Source organism: Gorilla gorilla, chromosome 5 (genome assembly GCF_029281585.2).
Source record: "Gorilla gorilla gorilla isolate KB3781 chromosome 5, NHGRI_mGorGor1-v2.1_pri, whole genome shotgun sequence".
Taxonomy (NCBI): domain Eukaryota; kingdom Metazoa; phylum Chordata; class Mammalia; order Primates; family Hominidae; genus Gorilla; species Gorilla gorilla.
In genome coordinates, this window is record NC_073229.2 from 74,789,540 (window position 1) to 74,816,514 (window position 26,975).

The 26,975-nt window shown below is 37.2% G+C and overlaps 1 protein-coding gene across 11 annotated transcripts in view; it reads left to right on the forward strand.

Moving 5' to 3' along the window:
• Nucleotides 1–26,402, forward strand: part of BEND6 (BEN domain containing 6) — a 72,281-nt gene extending 45,879 nt beyond the window's left edge. For 7 of the 11 annotated variants that reach the window (XM_004044235.5, XM_055391871.2, XM_063707677.1 and 4 more), the window contains 4 exons: nucleotides 14,186–14,406; nucleotides 16,262–16,454; nucleotides 17,476–17,612; nucleotides 25,134–26,402. In XM_004044235.5, the coding sequence (XP_004044283.1) occupies nucleotides 14,186–14,406; nucleotides 16,262–16,454; nucleotides 17,476–17,603 (542 nt within the window). In that variant the 3' untranslated portion in view covers nucleotides 17,604–17,612; nucleotides 25,134–26,402. The other 4 variants (XM_055391872.2, XM_055391873.2, XM_019028662.3 and 1 more) reach the window with 4 other exon arrangements.
• Nucleotides 26,403–26,975: the final 573 nt, after the last annotated feature.

A 26,975-nucleotide genomic window follows, 5' to 3' on the forward strand; every position in this document is an offset into this window, starting at 1 on the left:
ATCAATATTAAACACTTCCTCTGAAAAAAAAAAAAGAAGAAGTGCGTAGACCTATAGAAATGAAGCCAAAAGACCCTACCCAGTATTCACTATAGCCACACTCCCTAGGGAGGGAGAAAAGGGAAAGAAAAAGAAAAAACATTTTAGGGAAAGGAAAAAAAAAGAAAAAAATCATACCCACATGAAAAAGAAAAAGAAATCCAGAGAACACCTGCTACATCCTATACAAAATGAACATCACCAAGACATATAGTCACCAGACCCTCCAGGGTCAATGCTAAAGAAAAAATCTTTTTTTTTTTTTTTTTTTTCGGAGACAGGGTCTCAGGGTCTTACTCTGTTGCCCAGCTTGGAGTGTAGTGATGCCATCACTGCTCACTGCAACCCCTACCTCCCAAGCTTAGGTGATCCTTCCACCTCACTCTCCCAAGTAACTGAGACTACAAGCATGCACCACAATGCCTGGCCAACTTTTCTATTTTTTGAAGAGATGGGGTTTTGCCATGTTGTCCAGGCTGATCTTGAACTCCTGGGCTCAAGTGATCCACTACCTTGGGTTCTCAAAGTGCTGGGATTACAGGCATGAGCCACTGAACCTGGCAAGAAAAAAATCTTAAAAGCCACTAGAGAAAAATGTCAGATCACATTCACAGGGAACCCCATCAGGTGAATGGTGGACTTCTCAACAGAAAACTTGCAAGGCAGGAGAGGTTAGGGGCCTATTTTCAGCATTCTTGAAAACAAGAAGTTCTAACCAAGAAGCACATATCCTGCGAAACTAAGCTTCATCGGTGAAGGAGAAACAAAATATTTTCCAGATAAGCAAGTGCTAAGAGAATGAGTTAATACTAGACCAGCCTTACAAGAGATTCTTAAGGGAGTTCTAAACATGTAAACAAAATAGTGATACCTACTACCACAAAACCACACTTAAGTACATTGCCCACAGATACTGTAAAATAACCACATGATAGAAACTACAAAGCAGGCAGTTAACAACTTTACAATAGGATCAAAACTTCATATATCAGTATTACCTTTGAATGCTAATGGTCTAAATGCCCCACTTAAAAGGCACAGAGTGGCATGTTGGATTTAAAAAAGCAAGTAGACCTCATATGTCATGACACCCATAGGCTCAAAGTAAAGGGCTAGAGAAGTATCACAAATCAAAAATAAAGAAGAGCAGGGGTCGTGATTCTTATATCAGATAAAACAGACTTTAAGCCAACAATAGAAAAGGAAAGGGCAAAGTGGAGCATTACATAATGATAAAAGGTTCAATTAAATAAGAAGACTTAACTATCCTAAATATATATGCACCCAACATTGGAGCACACAGATAAATAAAACAAGTACTTCTAGACCTAGAAGAAGACTTAGACAGCCATACAATAATAGTGGGGGACTTGAGAACACCCTACTGACAACATTAGGCAGATCATCCATGCAGAAAACTAACACAGGAATTCTGGAATTAAATTGGACATTTGACAAAATGGACCTAAGAGACATCTACAGAATATTCCACCCATCAACCACAGAATATACATTCTTCTCATCTCTTCATGGAAAATATTGCAAGATTGAACACATGCCTGGCCACAGAGCAAATCTCAATAAATTCAAAAAAATTGAAATTATATGAACCATACTCTCGGACCACAGTGGAATAAAACTAGTAATCCATATCAAGAAGATCTCTCAAAACCACACAATTACATGAAAATTAAACAACTTGCTCCTGAATGACTTTGAGTAAACAATGAGATTAAGGCAGAAGTTTTAAAACTTCTTTGAAATTAATGAAAATAGAAATACAACATACCAAAATTTCTGGGATACAGCAAAACTAGTGTTAAGAGAAAAGTTTATAGTACTAAACATTTACCTCAAAAAGTTAGAAATACCTCAGTGATCTAACATTACACCTAGAGAAACTAGAAAAACAAACCCCAAAGCTAGCAGAAGAAAAGAAATCACTAAAATCAAAGAACTAAACAAAATTGAGACCCAAGAATCCATACAAAGAATCAGTGAAACTAAAAGTTTGTTCTTTGAAAGGATAAACAAGATTGACAGACTGCTAGCAAAATTAACAAAGAAAAAAACAGAGAAAATCCAAACAAGCACAATCAGAAACAACAAATGTTACATTACAACTGACACCACAGAAATACAAAAGATCCTCAGAGACTATTATGAACACCTCTACACATACAAACTAGAAAATCTAGAGGAAATGGATGCATTCTTAGAAACACACACTCTCCTAAGGTTGAACCAGAAAGAAATTGAAACCCTAAGCAGACTAATATCGAGTTCTAAAATTGGACCAATAATAAAAAATCTGCTGGGCACAGTGGCTCATGCCTGTAATCTCACCACTTTGAAAGGCCAAGGCAGGAGGATTGCTTGATCTCAGAGTTCGAGATCAGCTGGGGCAACAACACAAGACCTTATCTCTACTAAAAATAAAAAGAATTAGCCAAGTGTTGTGACACATGCCAGTAGTCCCAGCTACTCAGGAGTCTGAAGCAGGAGGATTGCTTGAGCCCGAGAGATGGAGGCTGCAATGTGCTGTGATTGCACCACTGCACTATAGCCTGGGTGACAGAGTGAGACCCTGTCTCAAAAACAAACAGCAACAACAACAACAACAACAACAACAAAAACTACCAATCAAAAAAAACCCAGACCAGATGGATTCATAGACAAATTCTACCAGACATGCAAAGAGCTGCTACCAATTCTACTGAAACTATCCCAAAAAATTGAGGAGGGAAGGACTCCTCTCCAGCTCATTCCACAAAGCCAGCATCACTCTGATACCAAAACTTTGCAAAGACACAATGAAAAAAGAAAACTACAGGCCAATATCCCTGATGAACATAGATGCAAAAATCCTCAACAAAATACTAGCAATTCAAATCAAACAGCACATCAAAAAGTTAATTCACCACTATCAAGTAGGCATCATTCCTGAATATAAGGTTGGTTCAACATACACAAATCAATAAATGTGATTTACCACATAAACAAAATTAAAAACAAAAACTTCATGATCATCTCAATAGACGTGGAAAAAGCTTTAAATAAAATCCAACATCCTTTCTTGATAAGAACCCTCAAGAAAATAGGCATCAAAGGAACACACCTAAAAATAATGAGCCACCTATGACAAACCCACAGCCAACGTAATACTGAGCAGGTAAAACCAGAAGCATTGCTCTTGAGAACTGGGACAAGACAAGGATGACCACTGTCATCACTCCTATTCAGCCTAGTACTAGAATTGGTAGCCAGAGCAATGAAGCAAGAGAAAGAAATAAAAGGCATCCAAATAGGAAAAGAAGTCAAGCTATCTCTCTTTGCTGACAATATGAGTCTATACTAGAAAACCTTGAAGATTCTGCCAAACATCTCCTCGAAATGATAATGACTCTAGTGAAGTTTCAGGATACAAAATAAATGTAGGCCAGACGTTCTTCACCGTGGGTCCCCAAGGTTTCCTGTTTCAACAGTGCTTGGACAGAACCCAGCCCTCATCCCCCCACCCCAGCTGGCTGCCCATAGCCAGCCCTCCGCTGCCGCCTCACCGCACCCTGGGACCGTCCCAAGGCCTCCGCCGCTCCAGCTCCATGTAGCCACTGCCACCGCCATGACTACCACATGCCCCTCACAGATGCGCCAGAACTACCACCAGGACTCAGAGGCTGACATCAACCTCCAGATTAACCTGGAGCTCTACTCCTCCTACGTGGGCTGAATGCAATGGAGTGGGCATTACATTTGGGAAAAAAAATGTGAATCAGTCACTACTGGTACTGCACAAACTGGCCACTGACAAAAATGACCCCCATTTGTGTGACTTCATTGAGACACATCACCTGAATGAGCAGGTGAAATCCATCAAAGAATTGGGTGACCAATTAGGATTGCCTGAACTCAGGACCTGAGACCAGCCTGGGCAACAAGGAAATACAAAGAAATTAGCCAGACATGGTGGCATGTGCCAGTAGTCCCAGCTACTCAGGAGGATGAGGCAAGAGAGCTACATTGTCAGATTATATAGTTGAAAGTCAATAATTATCTGAATATGAAAAGAATTAAGAAGCAATTGTATATTGCACAGTATTGTTTAAAACAGTAAGATAAATACCAGAAGAAACAGGTAAGTGAATTGGAAGTGGAGGCCTCTAGGGTAGGTAATCAGGGGTGGCAAGAACTAGGACAGAGGACTGCTGTTTTTCATTATAAGCCTTGTTTTTTTTTCATAAAATAATAAATCACTGGCTCATAATAGGTGTCCAATATCTAGTAGCTACCAATTTTAAAAAATCAGTAGTTTCTTTATGCATCAGAAATCACTGCTATATTCCTGAAAGAAAAGAATTCATTCACATTAATTACAATTATAAAATATCTACTAATTCCCCTAACAAAAAATGTGTACTCTCTGAAGAAAATATAAAACTCAACTGAGAAATTTACAAACCTAAATAAATAGAAAGACTTGTGGGCCAGGCGCAGTGGTTCATGGCTGTAATCCCAGCACTTTGGGAGGCCGAGGCGGGTGGACCACCTGAGGTCAAGAGTTGGAGACCAGGCTGGCCAACATGGTGAAACTCCATCTCTACTAAAAATACAAAAAAAATTAGCCAGACATGGTGGCAGGTGTCTGTAATCCCAGCTGCTTGGGAGGCTGAGGCGGGAGAATCGCTTGAACCCGGGAGACGGAGGTTGCAGTGAGCCGAGATCGCCCCACTGCACTCCACCCTGGGCGACAGAGCGAGACTCCGTTAAAAAAAAAAAAAAAAAGACTTGTTACAAATGGGAAGAGAAGAGGCCAATTCATCCCCAAAATAATCAATAATTTGAATGTAATCCCAATTAAAATACCAATGGTCCTTTTGTTTTTGCTTTTTTAATAAGTTGACAAAAAATATTCTAAAATTAACCTGAAAGAATAAACAGGCAAGATAATTAAGAACATTCTGAAAAAGAAGAATATGAGTGCCAAACCTGTCAATATTTAATCATATCAAGTTCCAATAATTTAAAGTGCCTGGCTAATGCAAGAATCAACAGATCAACGGAACAGAATGCATATCCTCCAAACAGAACCTAATGTATGATTAAGAGACTATCCTAGAAGCAGTGTGGCGTAGGAGTGAAGAGGTAAAAATATGAGGAAGCAAACCACCTGAGTTCAAGCCCTGCTCTGCCACCTAGTATCTGTGTAACCTTGTGCAAGTTGTTTAACCACTCTGTGCATCCATTTTTTCATCTCTAAAATGGAAATAATAAATGTACTCACCTGAGTGACAGGTAAAGCATTCAGAACAGAGCCTGGCACATAGCAAGTATTTGCTGTTACAATGTTTGCTATCACAAGTCAACATGGCCAGCTTCATAGATGTGTGATGTGCAGTTACACAAGGCCCTGCTCTTAGAAGGGCCCACATACTGATTAAAGGCTCTGCTGTCACCATCTTAAAATTCTTTAGATGTTTTGAACAATGAGCCCTGAATTTTTAGTTTGTATTGAACCCTGCAAACTATGTAGTCATGTAGTGAGTCCTACAAGTCAATCAGGAAAAGGATGAATTACTCAACAACGTGTTGGGAAAATTGATATTCCAAGCTACCTTCTCATTTCACACTAGGTGGCTCACTAAGAACATAACTATACAGTCTAAATTAAAACTACATGTTCTGATTTTGAATGGGAAGTACTGGTTTGAACACATAATAAATTTTGTCTCTAAAAAGTTATAGTTTACCCAAAGCAATGTACAGATTGAATGCAATTCCTATCAAAATACCAATGACATTTTTCACAGAAATAGAAAAAACATTTTTTATAATTTGTATGGATTCATGAAAGACCCTGAATAACCAAAGCAATTTTGAGCAAAAAGAACAAAGCTGGATGTATCACTCAAATATACTACAAATCTGTAATAGCCAAAGCTGCATGGTATTGGCTTAAAAACAGACACATTAGACCAATAGGACAGAATAGAGAACTCAGAAACTAATCCACATACCGATAATCAATTGATTTTTGACAAAACACCAAGAACATTCACTGGGGAAATAATAGTCTCTTTAATAAATGGTGCTGGAGCCAGGGACGGTGACTTACACCTGTAATCCTAACACTTTGGGAGGCCGAGGTGGGAAAAGCACTAGAGCCTAGGAGTTCAAGACCACCCTGGGCAACACAGGGAGACCCATCTCTACAAAAACTGTTAAAATGAGCCTGGTGTGGTGTCACGCACCTGTGGTCTCAACTACTCAGGAGGCTGGGTGGGAGGATTGCTTGAGTCCAGGAAGTAGAGGCTCCAGTGAGCTGTGATCACACCACTGCACTCCAGCCTAGAAGATGGAGTGAGACCATGTCTCAAATTAAAAAAAAAAAATAATAATGCTGGGAAAACTGGATAATTATTTGCAGAATGAAACTAGACCCCCACCTCTCGTCCTATGCAAAAATCAATTTGAAATGAATCAAAGACCTAAATTTAAGACCCCAAACAATGAAACTACTAGAAGAAAACATAGGGGAAACACTCCAGGACATTGGTCTGGAAAAGATTTTGTGAATAGGACCTTAAAAGCACAGGCAACCAAAGCAAAAATAAACAAACAATCTGATTTAAAAATGGCTAAGACTAGAGGATCACTTGAGGCAAGGAGTATGAGACCAGCATGGGCAACATAGCAAGACCCTATCTCTACAAAAAACAAAATTTTTTTTTTAATGAGCTGGGTATGGTGTCTTATGCCTGTAATCCCAGCTACTCGGGAGGCTGAGGCGGGAAGATAGCTTGGGTCCAGGAGTTTGGGAAGTTTACAGTGCACTGTGATCATGACACTTTGTTCCCGGAACCAAGCTGGGTCCAGCTGTGTTTTCTGGAGGCCCAATAACAGGAAGCAGACAAACTAGGAAAGAAGGGAATTTATTGCTATAACCAGATACAAGGAGAAGGCCAGAGATAATTCCACCAGACCAACTCAAAGTGTTGCAATTTTCTTAGTGCTTATATAGGTTGGGGTTATGTGCCTTCGTGCAGTATAGCATTGGCCTAAGTCTACTGGTAACTAATTTTGTTTCAACTAGAAGGTCAGAGACGAAAATGCTTGCTAAGTCTGATGAAAAGGACCCCAGTACCTTCAAGGCCTGTCTACTGTGGTACCGGAGTGATTATTTCTATCTTATCTCCTTTACAGCTTGGTCCAGAGAGCTGCCTTAGACTCTCCAATGAATGTGTTCAAACAGCTGCCTCTGTTACCTTGACTCATCTCAGATACGGGTCCTGGTGCTAGGAATCAGAGACTGTCTCTATTATTTTGGCTTGTTCCAGGTTGGGCAGAAGCCCATGCAAGGCTACTACTGATCATGTTTCATTTCTAGCTTTGATGTCTGGGCACTGATTTCCCTAGGTTTAACTATTTGCTCAATGTCAAGGCAGTGCTCTGGAAATCTGTCTGTGTAACTGGAGTGCTATGCAGACCTGTCTGTGTGACTGTCATGCAGGCCTGTCTGTGTGATTGTCAGGGAGAATTGGCCTGCCACAACTTCACTGCAGCCTGGGTGACAGATACAGACACCATCTCTTAAAAAAAGAAAAAAGAAAAAAAAATAGGCAAATGATCTGAACAGATATTTCTCAATAAGACATACAAATGGCCAACAGGTATATGAAAAAAATGCTCAACATCACTGATCACCAGGGAAATGCGTATCAAAACTACAGTGAGGTAACATCTCACCCCAGGAAGTATGGCTATTATCAAAAAGACAAAAACAAAACAAATTCTGGTGAAGATGTGGAGAAAAGCGAACTCTAATACACTGTGGGTATGAATGTAAACCAGTGCAGCCACTATGGAGACAGCATCGTTCACAATAGACAACATAGGGAATCAACTTAAGTGTCCAACAACAGATGAATAGATAAAGAAAATGTGGCATATATACACAATGGAATATTATTCATCCATAAAACAGAATGAAATCTGTCATTTTTGGCAACAGGGATGATCATTATGTTAAGTGAAATAAGCCAGGAATAGAAAGTTAAACACTGCATGTTCTCATTTGTATACGGAAGCTAAAAAGAAAAAGGTTAATCTCGTAGAAGTAAAAAGTAGAACAGAGGATACGAGAGGCTGGAAAGGGCAGGGGGAAGGGAAAGGTAGGGAGAGATTTATTAAAGGATACAAAATTACAGCTAGATGGGAAGAAAAAGTTCTAATGTTCAATACCCCTGTGGGATTACTATAGTTAACAATAGTATATATTTTCAAGTAGCTAGAAGGAGGATTTTGAATGTTCCCAACATAAAAAAATGATAAATGTTTGCAGTAATAGATATGCTAATTACCCTGATCTGACCTTTATACATTATATGTATCAAAACATCATTATTTGCCCTATGAAAATGTATAATTAAAATATTAAATAAAATCAAATTTTAAAAAAGTATTTTCTAATATGGTTCCCTGAGTAGTCCTAGAAACAGGAACTCAATAGCCAAGAGCACTCCTAGCAATTAGATGTGCCCTTGTAATATCATTAACCATTAAAGGGAATGATGACTCCTTGGATAAATGGCTGATTCCATGTCTTGCATACAAAATATACAAAATGAGACTTGTGAAGAAGCTTGAGCAGGAAATATACAGGAACATCTTGTCATATCAGAAAGCAAGGAAGTTAGACCATGCAGATGTGTCAACTAGAAGAGCTTCCCACAAGCCAAAGATGGGACAGTTTGAGCATCAATAAGAATGACAACCACAATAGATAGACACATATTGTATTAATATATGTTTAATGCATGAGTTCACAGTGGTATTCAAAAAAGAAGAAAACGTAATGGTCATCTGAAAACAACCAATTCATAATTTTGAAAATTGGCAGATACAAACCAAAATCAAGCATGTATCCTGCCATTACTATATGAAATGAACTTCTGGGTAACCAAACAGTTGATAAGAGGAACTTTCCCTTTGTAGAACTCCAGCTAATAAATAAGAGGAAAATAATTAGAATATCACTATTTTGCAAGCCATTGTGACATAATGAATCTATGCAGTGATCATCTGTAGCTGCTAAGATCACAAAAAAGCTAACCAGGCATTAAATACCACCTGATGGAAGTTAAAACACTACCTGAATCCGATCAACCCTTCAGATCTAACTACCAATCTACATCAAATACAGGGAACAGGAGAATATGTCAAATACCACCTAAAGGTGCAATCACAGCAAAATCCAACTGTAGGAAATTCTCCAGGACAAATGACCCAGTTTCTACAATTAATAAATTGCAAGGGAAAAAACTAGGAAGGGAGAGGAAACCTATAGTTTATATGGAAGAGACAGCAACCAGTTGTAATGTATAGTCCTTACTGGATCTTGATTCGAACAAACTGTTAAAAAATAAGACCATCAGAGAAATTTGAACATTGACTAAGGTTTTTTTTAACGATATTTAAAAACTATTGTTAACTATTTCTGGCTGCAGTAGTGGTGTTAACAGTTATAATTTTAAATACACCTTTTAGAGATGCTTACAGAAATATTTACAGATAAAAATGAGATGATGCCTGTGCTTTGCATCAAATAATTTGGGGGAGAAAGGGGATCAGGGTATAAGTGGATTGAGACTTGCCATGAATTGAAATGGGAGAATTTGCTGTTTTTGTTTCTGTTTAAAATTTTCCATTAAAAGTTTAAAAAATATATCCAGGAAAACAGCCTACTTATGAAAAGATATTTAAACTCTACAAAATTGTTGGTGAATATTTAACTGATCTGAGTGATGAATGACTAAGTATAAAATAAATGGATAATATACTAAGAAAAGACTGCTACTTTCAACTAAAATTAAAATTTAAATTATGTGTGTTTAAAATGTTATAAAATTAAAAGATAAACACTTTGAGAAAAATATTTGCAGCTCAAGAAAAATAAAAGGTTAAAATGCTTAATATATAAGGGAGTTAATAACAAAGCTAATACGTTCTGCTTATAATTTGCTAGGCACTCTTGTAACCACTTTACAAAAACCATTTAAGTTCTTATAAAATAGAAAAAGTACCAATATCCCATGCTCCAATAGATAATTGATAGAAGAAATTCTAATAATCAATAAACAAATTATATTTAACTTCACAGTAATTAAATAATTGTAATTTAAAATGTACTAAGATTATAACCTATCAAAAAAATGGAGATTGTTGCTACTGATTAACACCAGTTGTTGGTGGCACAGTGAAATGGCCAATTTCTTGTATTGCTAGTGGGAGTGTAAATTGGAAAAATCTTTCTAGAGAGCAATTCAGCAATATGAATTGAATCTCAAAAGCATTTATACCTCTTAATGCTATTATGCTCTCAAGAATTTATAGCATTGACATGATCAGAGGTGCATATGAAAATGTAGATGCAAGAAGGTTTATCAAAGCTTTGTTTGTAATAAAGAAAAATTGGGCCTAGCAAAGTGGCTCCCCACTGTAATCCCAGCGCTTTGGGAGGATCACTTGAGCCCAGGAGTTCAAGACCAGCCTGGGCAACATAGGGAGACTCCATTTCTACAAAAAATAAAAATATTAGCCGGGCACAGTGGTGCACACCTGTAGACCCAGCTACTTGGGAGACTGCGGTGGGAGGATTGTTTGAGCCCGGGAAGTCAAGGCTGTAGTAAGCTGTGATCATGCCACTCTACTCCAGCCTGGGTAACAGCAGGGCCCTGTCTCAAAAAAAAAAAAAAAAAAAGAAAGAAAAGAAAAGAAAAAGAAAGAAAGAAAGAAAAGAAAAAGAAACATTGGAAGCAACCTAATTTCCAAGTGAGAAAAGGAGCATTTAAAGAAGTTACAGGACCGGACGTGGTGGCTCACGCCTGTAATCCCAGCACTTTGGGAGGCCGAGGTGGGCAGATCACCTGAGGTGAGGAGTTCAAGACCAGCCTGGCCAACATGATGAAAGCCCATTTCTACTAAAAATACAAAAATTAGCTGGCATGGTAGTGCACACCTGTAGTCCCAGCTACTTGGGAGGCTGAGGCCAAAGGATCGCTTGAACCTGGGAGGCGGAGGTTGCAGTGAACCGAGATCATGCCACTGCACTCCAGCCTGGGTGGCAGAATGAGACTCTGTCTCAAAATAAGTAAATAAAGAAGTAAGTTACAGAGCATGAATATATTGGATATTAGGGAAAATAGCCCATCGACAGGTGAATGGATACATTAATTATAAAGTAATGAAATGTTAGCAATAAAAAGGAATGAATTATGGTACACACAACATGAATGTCTTAAAATATTATGCAGAGAAAAAGAGACAAAAAAAGGAGAATATACTGTTTGAGTTAATTTATATGGAATTCTAGAACAAGTAAAATTTATCTACAGGTAAAGAAGTCAGATTAGTGGTTGCCTCTGTGGTAAGTCCAAGGATTGATTTAGACAGGATGTAAAGGAACATTCTGGGAGGATGGAAATGTTCTATATCTTGATTAGGTGTGTTTTAAATGGGTGCACCCATTTGTCAAACTCATCCCCTTTACCTATGTAATTTCTGCTCAGACTTCATGTAAGATTTTGCCTTTAACTGTATGTAAATTAGGCCTTAAAAACTCATATTTTCCAAGAAGATTTAATAAAACAGGCAAAATATTCACCTTACCATTTTAATTGGAAAAAAAAGAGCCATGATACAATGCAATGTATACGGCATGGTTCTAATTATGTAAAAGAAAATACATTAATAAAAATAGAGATACACAGGCAGAAATGACAAGAATGATGTATGCCAATGAACATGTACAAACATAATTTGAAAAAAATAGTAAATATTCTTGTAGTCCCACTTCATACCCTTTTTCCTCTTACATTCTAGATTTGGCCTTCATTCAGTTCCTGATGTGAAGAAGGTGCTATTCCTGTGCCTCTAACGACCCCCTCATTCTCTACGGCAATTTAATCCCTGCTCAGCCTTAAGTTGTCAGATGAATCTTGACTTCCTCAGAGAAGCCCTGCTTGCCCCACCCAAGTCAAGCCCTCCCATTCCCCAGGCTGGGTCAAGCACCTGATGCTTCTTCTTTGTGGCGTTTAAGAATTGTGATTTTTTATTTTTTGCATATACCTCAAGTAAACCAAACTGCAAAGTTAAGGGCAGTGTCCTCCACACTGCCAAGAGTGCCTAATACTTCTGACACCAACTACACGTTCAGGAGTTTCCCAAAACCACCCTCATATTCAATAATTTGCTATAATAGAAAAACTCACAGAACATTTGTTACAAGGAAAGGATACAAATTAGAATCAGCCTAAGAAAGAGGGCAGAGTCCGGGAGGTTTCCACATATGTGAGGCTTTGGTTGTCTCAGGATGCCTTATGCCCATAGCATCTATATGTGACAATACACATAAAGTATTGTCTATCCAGGAAGCTCAGCAGAGCTCTACTGTCCAAACTTTTTATTGGAGCTTCATAATGTAGGCATGATTGATCGGTTGATTGACTGCACATGTGGTCGAACTCAGTCTCTAAATCATATGGTTGGTCTTTCTGGATTTCAAGCTGTGGCCAGCTGCCACCCTAAGGCTATTGCATGACTTGGCCCCACCGTGAGTCAGCTCATTAGCATAAACTATCAGGCATGGTCCCAGGAGCTCATGATGAGTGGCAAAGATACTCCTGTCAGTCAAGAAATTCCAAGGATTTAACAGTTACTTCCCAGGAACTGGGACAAAGGCCAGATCATTCTTTGAGCAGGGCAAAATTCTTGCTACACAGCCTGGTTTGTAAATAAGTCTCCCCTTCACCCGTCAGACTGTAAGCTCCAAAACGACATGGATCACATCTGGTTTTGCTCCCAGTTTTATCCCTCACACCTAGCGTAGTGGTTGGCAAATACTGAGAATCTGTGTAACATGGACTTGGGGGGCAGCCAGTCTGAATTTGAATCTTGGCTCTTCTCTTCACTAACTGTGTTTGACTCTGGACAAATTACTTTATTTCTTCTTGCCTAATTGACTTCATCTGGAAATGAGAGGTAAAGATAATACCTATCTCAGAGAGTTGCAATGAGTATTGGATGAAAGAACATCAGTTAAGATCTCAGAATAGTGCCTAGCACAGAGAAAAAATAAACTAGATAAATGTTTAATATTATTAAATGCTCAATAAGTAATTACTGATGGAATAAGTGTCTGGTACATGAGAGGTGCTTAATAAATGTTTTTGAAAGAACAGAAAATAAGATTTTCTTCTTTAGTGATTTTCCTTTAATATAGTACCAGATATACTGATTTGCACATCATTAATTATTCTAAAATTGTAGCTCAATAATATGCTTAAGAAAAGTACAAAAAAAGTTTCAGAGTTTTTTCACCTCTCCAGCAGGCTGTGCCCTCAACCATATAGTGAGGAACTGAATTAGACAAGGTTCAAGATCTCTTCCAACTCCAACAACATGTTATTTGTCCTTAGGAAACAAACTAGATATAACAACAGAGAAGACCATTTTACATGGAGGCATGAAAACTTTGAATGTGTAAGTTTCCATTTGAAAAAAGGAACAAAGACAATATTCCATTGATTACCAAAATTCATCTTTAATATATCACAACACAGGTTTGAATTGTGGCAGTGCATTTTTAATAATTTGATGAAATTTGACTCCCTTGTAAACCATACACGAAGGTCATAGAAAATTTATTTTCATCTTTGAGAAATGGCTAGTTTTATCTTGGCACATAAACAGGCCTAATGTGAGCTTCTAGAAGGTGATTGATAATAGAATCAGTAATAGCTCCAAACAAGAGATTCAACTCAACACCTTCAAATAAAACCCCTAGCAACTAGAAAAAAAAGAATCAACTTTTAAAACATTCTTTTTAGTTACAAAGTAATGCATATACATTTAACTGCAATGACCAAATGTTTTTTAATTGCTTTATTATTATTAAGCAATTACTAAATTATTTAATAATAAAAGTAAATATGTTCCAAACACCTTTCCTGCCATGTTTATTTTCCAAAGATAGCAAATGTTAATAGTTTGTTCTGCATATTTCTATGCACATACACTCAACAAAAAAATATGTACATATGCACCTATTATCAATGGTATTTGTAAAGTGTACTTTTTCTTCCCATTTTAGTGTTACCACAAGCAGTCACCCAGTTTGAAGAATTGGTTGGTATGGCCGAGGCTCTGCTTAAGGGTGGGGGAACCATGTCTACATCTGCATCCACCCTCTGGAGAGCAACAAACAACTCCTCGCCAGATTCATTTGCCTCAACATGCAGTAATTCTAATTCTAACTCCAGTTCACCAGTTTCCTTAAAGCCTGAGGAAGAGCATCAGACTGATGAGAAACAGGTCAGTTGTAATACCCGCCTTATTGTTCTTTGGAATATGCTTAAATAAAAAATTTAAATAAGGGTGGAAAATGATCATTGTTTTATCAGATAACTATTGGATAAAATAGTTTTATTCAATAGGAATATTACAATTCTTAAGTACCACAAAGAAGAGGCATAAGGTGGCCAGGTGTGGTGGCTCACCCCTGTAATCCCAGCACTTTGGGAGGCTGAGGCGGACAGATCATGAGGTCAGATCGAGACCATCCTGGCTAACACAATGAAATCCCCTCTCTACTAAAAATACAAAAAAAAAAAAAAAAAGATTAACCGGGCGTGATGACGGGCACCTGTAGTCCCAGCTACTTGGGAGGCTGAGGCAGGAGAATGGCATGAACCGAGGAGGTGGAGCTTGCAGTGAGCCGAGATCGAGATAGCGCCACTGTACTCCAGCCTGGGCGACAGAGCAAGACTCCGTCTCAAAAAAAAAAAAAAAAAAGAAGAGGCATAAGGCGCTTGACCTAGCCTGAGGAAAGGGAAGGCAGGGCTTGACTTAGGAGGGGCAAGAAGGTCTTCTCTGAGGAAATCAAGATCAATCTGAGAACCAAAGGCATAAAACTGTTGTCCTTCTATAATAAAAACTAATATTTGTAAAACAAATACCCAGTTTAGAAAATTAAAGCAAATTGGGTGCAAAGATAAAGTTATTAAACTTTAAAATTCTTATACCAGTGACAGAAGGATACCTATGCATTCAGGGTTATACAATTTTATATCATTGAGAGGTAAATTTCAGCCTCAGCATGCTGGCTGAACACAATTCTTTTTCTGTTTTTGTACTTAATCAAGACACAGATGCTAAAAAGACAGGAGTTTTGTTAGAATCAGGTAGCCTCAGTAAGTATACCATCAAAAATGATAAATATTAACTAACAATCTGACATTCAAAATATTTGAATCTTAGTGTATCAGTTACCTATTGCTATATAACACATTATCACAAATTTAGTGATTTCAAGTGACCCAAATTTATTATCTTAGAGTTCTATAGATCAGAAGTCTGGTACAGGTCTCACTAGACTGAAGTCAAGGTGTTAGCAGGTGCATTTCTTTCTGAAAGCTCTAGGGCAGAATCTGTTTCCTGCTCATCCAGGCTGTGGTAGAATTCATTTTCTTGTGGTTGTAAAACTGAATTCCCCATTTTCTTGCTGGTTGTAAACTGAAGGCCATTCCTACTTCTAGAAGCAATCACATTCCTTGGTTCACAGCCCACTTCGGCCATCTTCAAAGCCAGCAACAGCAAGTGAAGTCCCTCTCACACTTCAGATCTTCCCTCCCTCTTCTGTCTCTTTTTCCTGATCTACCCTTCTGCTTCCTTCTTCTGCTTTTAAGAACTCATGTGATTAAATTGGGCCCACCTAGGTAATCCAGGATAATCTCCCATCTCAAGGTACTTAACTTTAATCACATCTACAGAATTGTTTTTGCCCTGTGAGGCAACATGTTATAGGTTTCAGGGATTAGGATGTGACCTTTCAGAGGGCCATTATTCTGCCTACTACATTTACGATGAAGCACTGAGTATGGGACTAAGCCTGAAAGGACCAAATCCAGTTTACATGACAAGAATTTGTATACACCCTATAACAAATACCTCATAAATATTGAAGAGTATCACAAAGATAACATTTAAATCTAATCCCTGACATGTAAAATATATATAAAATTAAAATGTAAAATATATATTAAAATATATAATATCTTACCTTAAAAAATGTTGACATTGTTTTCTTTTATGCCTTAACTCAATTAGTAACATATTTCTCCATACAGCACTTTCTTTTTCCAACTTCAACTCTTTCTTATCTTTTTAGTTCCAGATTGAAAAATGGCAGATTGCCCGTTGTAACAAGAGCAAGCCTCAGAAGTTTATTAATGATTTAATGCAAGTACTTTACACAAATGAATACATGGCCACTCACAGCCTGACAGGGGCAAAATCCTCTACTTCAAGGGACAAAGCTGTAAAACCAGCTATGAATCAGAATGAAGTCCAAGAAATCATAGGTGATAATATGATTGTGTTATATTGTCGTATGAATTTTAAATCATGTTACCACTCAAGGTCAAGATAGTCTTTCATGGTCCTTTTATTTTTTAAAGTTTATTTTTCTGGGAAAGAAAAATCTTAGGATAGTCTAAAGCTCTCATTAAATATGGGAAATGTTATAGAAAAACTTTACATTAACAATGGTTATTAAAATGAAACTAAGTTTTATATCACCAAAAAGTTTCAATTCATACAATTTATAGCTTTGGAAATGTAAATTTTCACAATCTTTTAAAGTAAAATTTCAATAACAATTTCTTCCTTGCTTTTGTTATATGTCTCATCTTTCATTCCAGAAAGATAAAGGCTAATTTGACCATCCTATTTATGGTTTTTAAATTAATGAATCTCCTTAAATATAATCTAGATTATCCAATTAATTTTTTGGCAACATCTGACAAATGTAAGGATTCTCTGAATCCCAGCTCTATATATGTCATTTCTTAACATACAACAATGTCTGTCTTCCTGAAACAAAAAACTGCTACTTGTAACAACTGCAGTGAAATTCTTTCCCTTGGCTCACACATGCTGTTAGACTGACTTTAAAAGTTAGAGAACATGGCTGGGCGTGGTGGCTCATGCCTGTAATCCCAATGGTTTGGGAGGCTGAGGCAGACAGATACAGAAAAAGATCAGTCAGAGTTTAGTTGTTTCAATTAATGTTGGAAATGGATAAAAATACATTCCTAACATTTTAGAGCAAGAGGACTTACAGTTTAAAGCAAGTAGGGAGATTAAAGTTAATCACTACCATAGGATCTCAGTTGATAATATAGACCTTCTGATGTCTCTTGCATTACTTAGAAAAACCTGCCTATATATTCATCTGTTTAAATAGCTCATGGGTGTTTGGGCTACTTTTGTAAAATGGAAAAAAAATTATAATGTAGAATACTTGATGTTTTACCTCAGTTCATACCCTAAGATGCAAAGGACTCATGAAGTTTCTCATGTGTCGCTATTGGTTTTTTACAGGAGTAACAAAACAATTATTTCCCAATACGGATGATGTTTCAATTAGGAGGATGATAGGGCAAAAGCTAAACAACTGTACCAAGAAGCCAAATTTAAGCAAAAATCTTAACTCTCAGGATATTAAATAGATCCTTTTGGTAAGTCTTTTAAATCTTCAGTCCTTTCAATGTGGCAAGAAAATGTCATAATACTTTTGTTTTATTGGAATAGCATTTTCCAGTCACTCTACTAGAAAATACTAGTGACCCATGAAAAGCTAATAGGTATTCCTGGTGGCAAAAGGGGAGAACTGGGAGCGGGGTTTGAATTGGAAAATGTTGGGTTCAGTTTTTCTTCCTCAGAACCTCTCAGATATTTTGATGCCCTTTTAACATGCTCATGTGCACCAGAAATCTCTAAGAAAGGGATATAGTATGTAGTGTTTTCCAAATGTGTTTTACTGAGGAAATTTTTTCACAGAATCCTGTTAACTTGGTGGGGATAGAAAGGAGCCAAAGGAAGGACACATGACAATTTAAGAAGTATTTCTCTCTAGGACAGAGGAGATTTAGACCCTTGGGAAATCTGAAGTACATCGATGACACTGAACTTACAGCTAGCTCTAACAGTGGTCTGACAATTGTGCCAACTATTGGCTGAAGTGTGCAGCGTTCTTCTCCACCATCCTACATGTTGCTTCGCATGGTCTTTAAATTTTTAAATTAGTTGTTATTGTTTAATAAGGATTTTTACCAAGATGCATGTCCTATACTAAGAAAAAGAATAATTTTTTAGTGAGAGTTCTAAAGTAAATAGACTTTCTAGTCAGGCCTTGACCCAGGCAAAACTGTGAAGTGGAATTTTGCCACCCACTATCCTGGCTAGCTCACTTTTAATTACCCCTCCTCTCTCTCAACTATTTTGATGGAAAATATGTGAAACCATGTGTATGACGTGTTAAAATTTTCATTGATTAATAGAGGCATGTGGGTAACACATGAGGGTAAGGCCCACCACAGATATTCCTTTTTTCTTTCCATTTTCCTTCCACTTCTATCTTTGACTTGTACTTTGCCTGTCTTCTGCCTAATACCAGCCACTTTCGAGACCATTTTACTTGACTTCATTTCTTCTGACCATGTTTTAAATGAGATGTGGAGCTGAATGTAATGCAGTAATCCCCTGCCCCAAACGCCCTACGTGTTACTGACTACCACTCCCATCCTCCCCCAAGAGTCCCTTATCTATTTTGCTACACAACTAAGACCAGCTCTGCCGAGAGTCAACAATGTCTGTCTTCCTGAAACAAAAACATAAACAAATAAAAAAACTACTACTTGTAACAACTGCAGTGAAATTCTTTCCCTTGGCTCACACATACTGTTAGACTGACTTTAAAAGTTAGAGAACATGGCTGGGCATGGTGGCTCACGCCTGTAGTCCCAATGGTTTGGGAGGCTGAGGCAGACAGATACTTGAGCCCAGGAGTTCGAGACCAGCCTGGCCAACATGGCAAGACCCCGTCTTTATAAAATACAGAAGAAAAAGAATTAGCCCAGCGTGGTAGTGCACACCTGTAGTCCCAGTAACCCAGGAGCCTGAGGTGGGAGGATAGCGAGGTGGAGGCTACAGTAAGCTGTGATAGTGCCACTGCACTCCAGCCTGGGGGAAAGAGTGAGACCTTGTTTCCAAAAAAAGAAGTTATAAAAGATAAGGTTACCTGTATCTTTTTTCTCCAAGTGATTATAAATTTCAGTAGATTGTGACCTCACAACTTTTCAATTATTAGATAATTGCTTAAATATGCCCTTAGTACTTCCCATTTTGACATGAGGTTACCCACCCAGTTACCTTGATGTATAATGACCAAGTTCTCTATTTTTTTTTTTTTGAAACAGGGTTCTCACTTTGTTGCCCAGGCTGGTTTTGAACTCATGAGCTCAAGCAATCCTTCCACCTTGAACTCCTCAAATGTCAGAAAGCACTCCACCCAGTAACTAAGTTCCTTGTCTTTTATTTTTTATTTTTTATTTTTGAAACGGAGTCTTGCTTTGTAGCCCAGGCTGTAGTGCAGTGGCGCGATCTCTGCTCACTACAACCTCCACCTCCTGGGTTCAAGCAATCCTCCCGCCTCAGCCTCCCGAGCAGCTGGGACTATAGGCCCGCACCACCACACACAGCTAATTTGTGTATTTTTAGTAGAGATGGGGGTTTCACCATGTTGGCCAGGCTTGTCTCGAACTCCTGACTTCAAGTGATCTGCCCACCTCGGCCTCCCAAAGTGCTGGGATTACAGGCGTGAGCCACCGTGACCGGCAATTTCCTTTTCTAAATGGTATGTTACCAGACCTCCAAGTCAAGTGGCTATCTTTTGGGGCACACTGTTATATTTCAGAGGTCTGTAAAGCATTTTAATATCCTAAACTCTTGTTTTTTTTTTTTTAATATTTCTGACTTCCAAGGATAGGCACAAAACTCATCTCTGACTATATCAGCCAGCAGAATGTTAAAGAAGTGAAAGTTAAGAGATTTTTATATCAGTTTTGCTTGTACTTAACAATAGAAGTGTTATTAAATCCGCTAGCTATGGTATTAATTAAAATTGAAAGAAGGAACAGACATTTTGCTATGAACCTTGTGCCTTTTGGACCTGAGCCTGACTTAATAGTGCCAAGTTGTTTAGACTGGAAATGCATGTATTTTGAATCAGTAATGGAGATTAGCTAGAATGGAATTTTTTAAATTTGCAAATATCTTTCATTTTAAGTATGGTTGAATTCAAATTATTGCAAAAAGGACTGAGGAAAATATGCTGGAAAAGACAGGGTCATGTAAGACCTAATTTGGACATGCTTGATAAATTAATCAGATATAGCACCATCTAGTGGAATACTGTTATATTTTTCTATTCTCAGTCATTTAACTCACAGGAGCCTATGGCCCTGCCCTGCCACCAAAAATATTCTTTGAAAAACTTACTTTTCTAGCATGGTCCCTGTGGTAGACCGTGCCCTCCACTCAGTCCTGAGCTCAGGTTGTCACTGGTGGCTTAGATTTAAAAGGGTAACAATTTCCCAGCTATGGCTCAGGTCTGTGAGGGTAAGGCCTAAATTCCTCCCTTTTTTTCATATATTCTTTCTTATTCCTGTGGCTGCCCTAAAGTTGCCTGTAGCTCTCACATGCCAAGAGCTTGATTTTTTTCCAGCCTGTCTCCATTTTTTACTTCTTTCTTGCAGGCATTGAAGAAAAATGTATTTATAAGATTTACAGAATATTAGGCTATCACCTCTATAACATCCAACTAAGTGACCAAACAGCCTTCTCCTGAAATTTCCAAAGCAGCCTCAGGGTATATAATCTCTGGCGTAATGTTACATAACACATATTATAACTTATAGGTGATCTAATACAGTGGTGCTAAAATGGTGGGGGGCGGCGGAGAGGGAGGTGTGATTTAGCCACCTTCCTCCAACGCAGGGTATTTAGGAATGTCTGGAGATATTTTTGATTGTCAAAACTGGTGGTACTTCTGGCATCCAGTGGTCAGAGGCCAGGGATGCTGCTAAACATCGTTGTTGAATTTGGTTTGCTAGTATTTTGTTGAAGATTTTTGTATCTGGCTCATCAGTGATGCTGGCCTGTAGTTTTGTTTTTTTGTTGTGCCCTTCTCTGGTTTTGGTGTCATGGAAATACTACTTTGTAGAATGAGTTTGGAAGTATTCCCTCCTCTTCAATTTTTCTTTTTTTTCTTTTTCTTTTTTTTTTTTTAAGAATTAGAGCAGAATTGGTATTACTGTCTCTTCAAATGTTTGTAGATTCAGGGGTGAAGCCATCAGGTACTGGGCTTTTCTTTGATGGAAGACTTTTTATTATAATTTTGATCTTGTTACTCCCTATTGATTTGTTGAAGTTTTCTATTTCTTCATGGTTCAATCTTTCTAGGTTGTATGTGTCCAGGAATTTAACCATTTCTTCTACGTTTTCCAATTTGTTGGCAAAGAGTTTTTCATAATACTCTCTAATGAGTCTTTGTATTTGTGTGGTCTCAGTTATTATGTCTCCTTTTCCATTTCTCATTTTATTTATTTGGCCTTCTCTTTGTTATTTCTTAGTCTGGCTAATGGTTTGCTGATTTTCTTTGTCTTCTAAAAACACCAGCTTTTTCTTTCATTGATCTGGTTTTTTAAATCTCAGGGTTTTTTGTTTGTTTGTTTGTTTTTTGTTTTTTTGGCTCTGATCTTTATTATCTCTTTCCTTCTACTAAGTTTAGGTTCTGTTTGTTCCTGCTTTTCTAGTTCTTTGAGGTACACCATTAGGTTGTTTATTTGAAGTCTTTCTACTTTTTTGATATAGGTGTTTATTGCTACAAACTTCCATCTTAGTACTGCTTTTGCTGTATAGTATAGATTTGGGAATGTTGTATCTCCATTTACATTTGTTTCAAGAAATTTTATATTTTTCTTCTTAATTACTTCATTGGTCATTCACAAGCTTGTTATTTAATTTCCATGTGTTTGTGCATTTTCTGAGACCCTCAGGTTATCAGTTTCTAGTGTCATTCCATTGTGGTCATAAAAAAATACTTGATATGATTTCTACTGTTTTGAATTTATTGAGACTTGTTTTGTGGCCTAGATATAGCCTATTCTGGAGAACGTGCCATGTGTTAATGAAAACAATGTGTATTTTATAACAGTTGGGTGAAATATTCTGTGAATATCAGTTTGGCCTATGTGATCTATTGTGTACTTTAACTCCAGTGTTTCCTTGTCAATTTTCTGTCTGGAGGATCTGTCCATTATTGAGAGTGAGGTGTTGAAGTTCCTCAGTATTATTATATTGCAGCTGTCTCTCCCTTTAGATCTATTAAAGTTTGCTTTATATACTTGGGAGCTCTTGTGTTGTGTGCATAGACATTTTAAACTATTATAGCCTCTTGCTGAAATGACTTCCTTATTATTATAAGTGACCTCCTGTGTCTCTTTTTACAGTCTTTGACTTGTACCTGTTTTACCTGATATAACTACTTCTGCTCTTTTTTGGTTCCCAGTTGCATAGCGTATCTATTTCTACACCTTCACTTTCAATCGATGTGTGTCTTTATAGGTGAAGTGGCTTTCTCATAGGCAACATGTAGTTGGGTCTTGTTTCTTTGCCATTCAGCCATCCTATACCTTTTAGTTGGAAAACTGAGTCCATTTACATTCAATGTTACTATTTTTCTTTGAGGCAAGGTCTCACTCTTGTCCAGGCAGTGGTGTGATCATGGCTCACTGCAGCCTCAACTTCTTGGGCTCCAGCGATCTTCCTACCACAGCCTTCTGAGTAGCTAGGACTATAGGCACATGCCACCACACCTAGCTAGTAAGCTAGGATCTCACTATGTTGCCTAGGCTCAGTGTTATTATTGATCAGGACTTGCTACTGCTATTTTGTAGCTTGTATATTTTCTGACTCCTCTCTTCCTTTCTTCCTTTTGGACTGTCTTCCTTTGTGGTTAAATGATTTTCTCTGGTAATATGTTGTAATTTGTTGCTTTTTATTTTTAGTGAATCTATTAAAGGTTTTTGCATTGTGGTTACTACGAAGCTTATAAAAATATACACGTAAGAAGTTGTTTTTAAAAGATGACGATTTTTATTACAAAGAAGTTTTTAAAAAAACTTTATAAAGGGGTTTCTTAGATCTACGGTTTAATTGCATTCACCCCACATTTTGACTTTATGTTGTCTCATTGACATGTTTTTATATTGCCTATCTCTTAATAGGTTGCTGTAGATATTATTGCTTTGATACATTTGTCTTTTGAGCTTTGTAGTGGTGTTATGAGTGGATTGTAAACAACAATTACAGTTTTAGATAATTTTAGGTTTGTTTGTATACTTAATTTTACCAGTGGGTTTTATACCTTCAGATGTTTTGTTCTTGCACATTAGCATTTTTGTCTTTCAGACTAAAGAGCTCTCTTTAGATTTCTTATAAGATGAGACTGTTGGTGATGAATTCTCTCAGCTTTTGTTTCTCTGGGAAAGATTTTATATATCCTTCGCATTTGAAAGATAACTCTGCTGGATACAGTATTTTTGGATGACAGTTTTTTTTTTCCTTTGAGCCCTTTGAAAATATTGTTTCACTCCTTTCTGGACTGCGTGGTTTCTGTTGAGAAGTCTATTGCCAGGTGAATTTGAATTCCTTTATATGTTAGTTGCTTCTTTTCTCTGGCTGCTCTTAGAATCCTGCTTTGTCCCTGATGTTTGAGAATTTGTTACATGCTTTTGGGTAGTCTTATTTGAGTTGAATGTGTTTGGTGTTCTCTGACCTTCCTGTACCTGGATATTTAGCTCTTCCTCAAGTTTTGGAAAGTTTTCTGTTACTATTTTTTAAAAAGCACTTTCTACTCCTTGCTCTTGTGTGATTCCCTCTTGAATAATAATAATTCTTCGATTTGGTCTTTTGAGTTAATTGTCTGTATCTTGGAGGTGACCTTCATTCTGCTCATTCTTGTTTCTTTTTGCTCCTCTGACTGTATATTTTCAAAAAGCCTGTCTTTGATTTCACAGGTTGTTTTCTCCACTTAATCCATTCTGCTGTTGAGAGCCTCTAATGAATTTTTCAGTTTAGCAAATGTATTTCTCAATTCCAAGATTTCTGTTTGATTTTTTAAATTATTCCTATCTCTTTGTTAAATATCTCTGATAAATTTATGAATTGTTTTTCTGTTTTCTGGGAGGTCACATAGTTTCCCTAAAACTGCTATTTTGAACTCTTGGTCAGAGAGTTCACATATCACCATCTCACTAAGGTCAGTCACTGATTTCTTGCTTTGTCTGTATGAAGAGGTCATTGTTTCCTGTTTGCTATTATTTCTTGTGGATCTACATCTATGACTTTGCATTGAAAGACTAGTTATTTATTTCTGTCTTTTTGGTCTGACTTGTTTTGGTTTTTATTGGATATGTTTGCTTATTTGTAATATACCAGTTGATTTTCTCTTTTTTCCCAACTAGGTCACTGCCTCCTTTTTGGCACTAACTGGTGCCTTAAGCCCAAGTTTGCCTCAGTTCTAGCCAACAGTCGGAGTGCTGCCTGACCTGAATGGGGGATGTCCCAAAGAGGATATCCTGGTTATGTGAAAAGGCTGGCTAGGGATCCATGCTCAGGGGACCTGTGGAACACACCTCTTACAGTGTACTCCTGCTGAACAGGCACTCTGATTTGGTGCTTCAAGATGATGAGGAAGCTCACTGTCCACCTTGATCTCACTTTTTGCAGTGTAGAAACTGAGTCAGGAAGAAATTTTCCTTGTTCTTGATGCTGGGGATATTAGGGGAGAGGATTATTGTGGATAAGGAAGCCTGAATCTCTTACCACCTGCTTGGAGCTTTTTATTTTTATTTTTTAACTTCTCTGTGGCCTGGGAAACTGTTTCATCCTCTTATTTGAGTTCTGGGATATTGCTGGTGAAAATCTTGGCACTGTATGTTTGTTTTTGGTTTTCTGTGATAGGGAGTGAAGCCAGCTTGCTTCTACACTGCTATTTTGGAACCAGAGTCCCTCAACAATTTGTATTTTTAATACGAATTTGTAGTAGATACAAAAACAAATAACTCATATAACTGTTAAAATACTATGAGAATGTTAACATAAATTTGCATTTCTTTGAAATTTGCTTTTTGTAGGTATTACAGGTATCTGAAACAAAGCACCTTCAATTCTAAATCTAGCACTGGATTTTGTTGGAGAATCTGCAGCCTTCCTGGCAGTGAGAAAGACAGACATGTGCAGTGACAGGCTGTAAGACATATGTAACATTGCTGAGCTCTTCTAAGGGACCAACAAGCTTGCTGAAGAAGCTGCATGTAGATTCCACCCTCAGTACTAGTGATGCATCAAACCAGAGAATTTCTGCCAGTCAAATAAGCATGCAATATGGTTTCTTTGGAAATAAGCATTTCCCAATCCCCAAATACCCCTCTGTACAGTTAATCTAACAGGATAGTCAGAGCTCTTATCATAGCAGCCAAAACTTCAGCCCATAGGTTAGTCATTGTCCTAACCAATCATTGTACATTGATTATTACCAGTGACTTCCCATTATAGTTTTTGGATCTTTAGCATAAGCACATGCTTGCAAAAGTAAACAGTGAAATAATTAATGTTGGCAAATATGAGAACAACAAAGTCAGCCCAAAATCTGATAATCATGTCTAACCAAGTAATAATGTTTTAGCAATAAAATTACAGGATTATTCTGTTATCTAAAAATGTATAAAATGGGAATATGAAAAAAATGACAACAGCAAGATGTTTTATTTTAATATTAAACAATTCCACCACACTTCTGAAGAATAAACCTAAGTTTTTGTGATTGTTAAAACAATGCATCAATTTTCAGGGAAATCTTTTTGTTTGTTTATTTACCAGACATGTTCTAACTTTGTATTGCCCAAAGTATATTAAATACAGATGTGTAATATAAAGCATCAATATCACCTAACACGTCGTATATAAGATATAACATGATAGATAGTTGGTCGATTACATTGCTATACTGCTTAGTTTTAACTGGTTTATTTTTATTGTAGCAGAAGAAAAATGAACTGAAAAAAATATGGGTTTGATAATCACACACATGAAAGTACCATTTTGTAACTCAACAAAGGATAAAACATTCTTCATCAAAAGGCTTCTCGCTTGGTGTCAGGTTGTCACATGTGACCACTGTGCAATGCGAAGCCATACTTCTTCAGTGCACAAAGTCATGTTTAAACTTGGAAAAGAGGATGCTACAGTAGTTTCAAAGTTCAGTGTTGTGGACCCAGGAAATTTTCCATAAGTCTTGCTTGATAACAATGTGATTGTACAAAATGAATGTTCTTAAGGAAACAACTTATGTAACATTTGCTACCTTTATGTAAACATAAATAAATCCCGTTTAAAAGATAAAACTTATTTTCTTGTTTCTTTATTAATGCATAAAAATTAGGGAAATATTTTTTTCTAGGCTGATAGCTTTTTCACTCATCCATTAAGGCATTACCATTACGATTTGACTATGTAGCTCTGACTCATTTTTCTTGTAAAGAGCCATGCAATGTAGGATATATAGACAACGTCCAGGAAAGTAAATACATTTAATATTTTTATTGAGAAAGGATAATCTTACTAAGATGTATGCTATTTGCTTTATTAAAAATGCTACTTGATAATGTAAGTTTTGCCTACTAAAGGTAAATAAAATTACTTTTGCAAAACATAACTGTATTATTCAACTGGAACTTGTATGGTCTTACGTATTTTGAAATATGTTGATATCTTTATAGATAATAGAATAAATGTATTTTTTATTCATCTTTGTAAATTGGTTCTAAATGAGTTACAAAATAAGAAAACTAATAAAACTGAAAAGAGTGCCCAGCAAGCAATTCATATACATGTATGTGTCTATATATATATATTATGTATTCACATGTATAATACTTAAGAATATGGTTAAAGAAGAATCTTTAATAAGTAGGGAA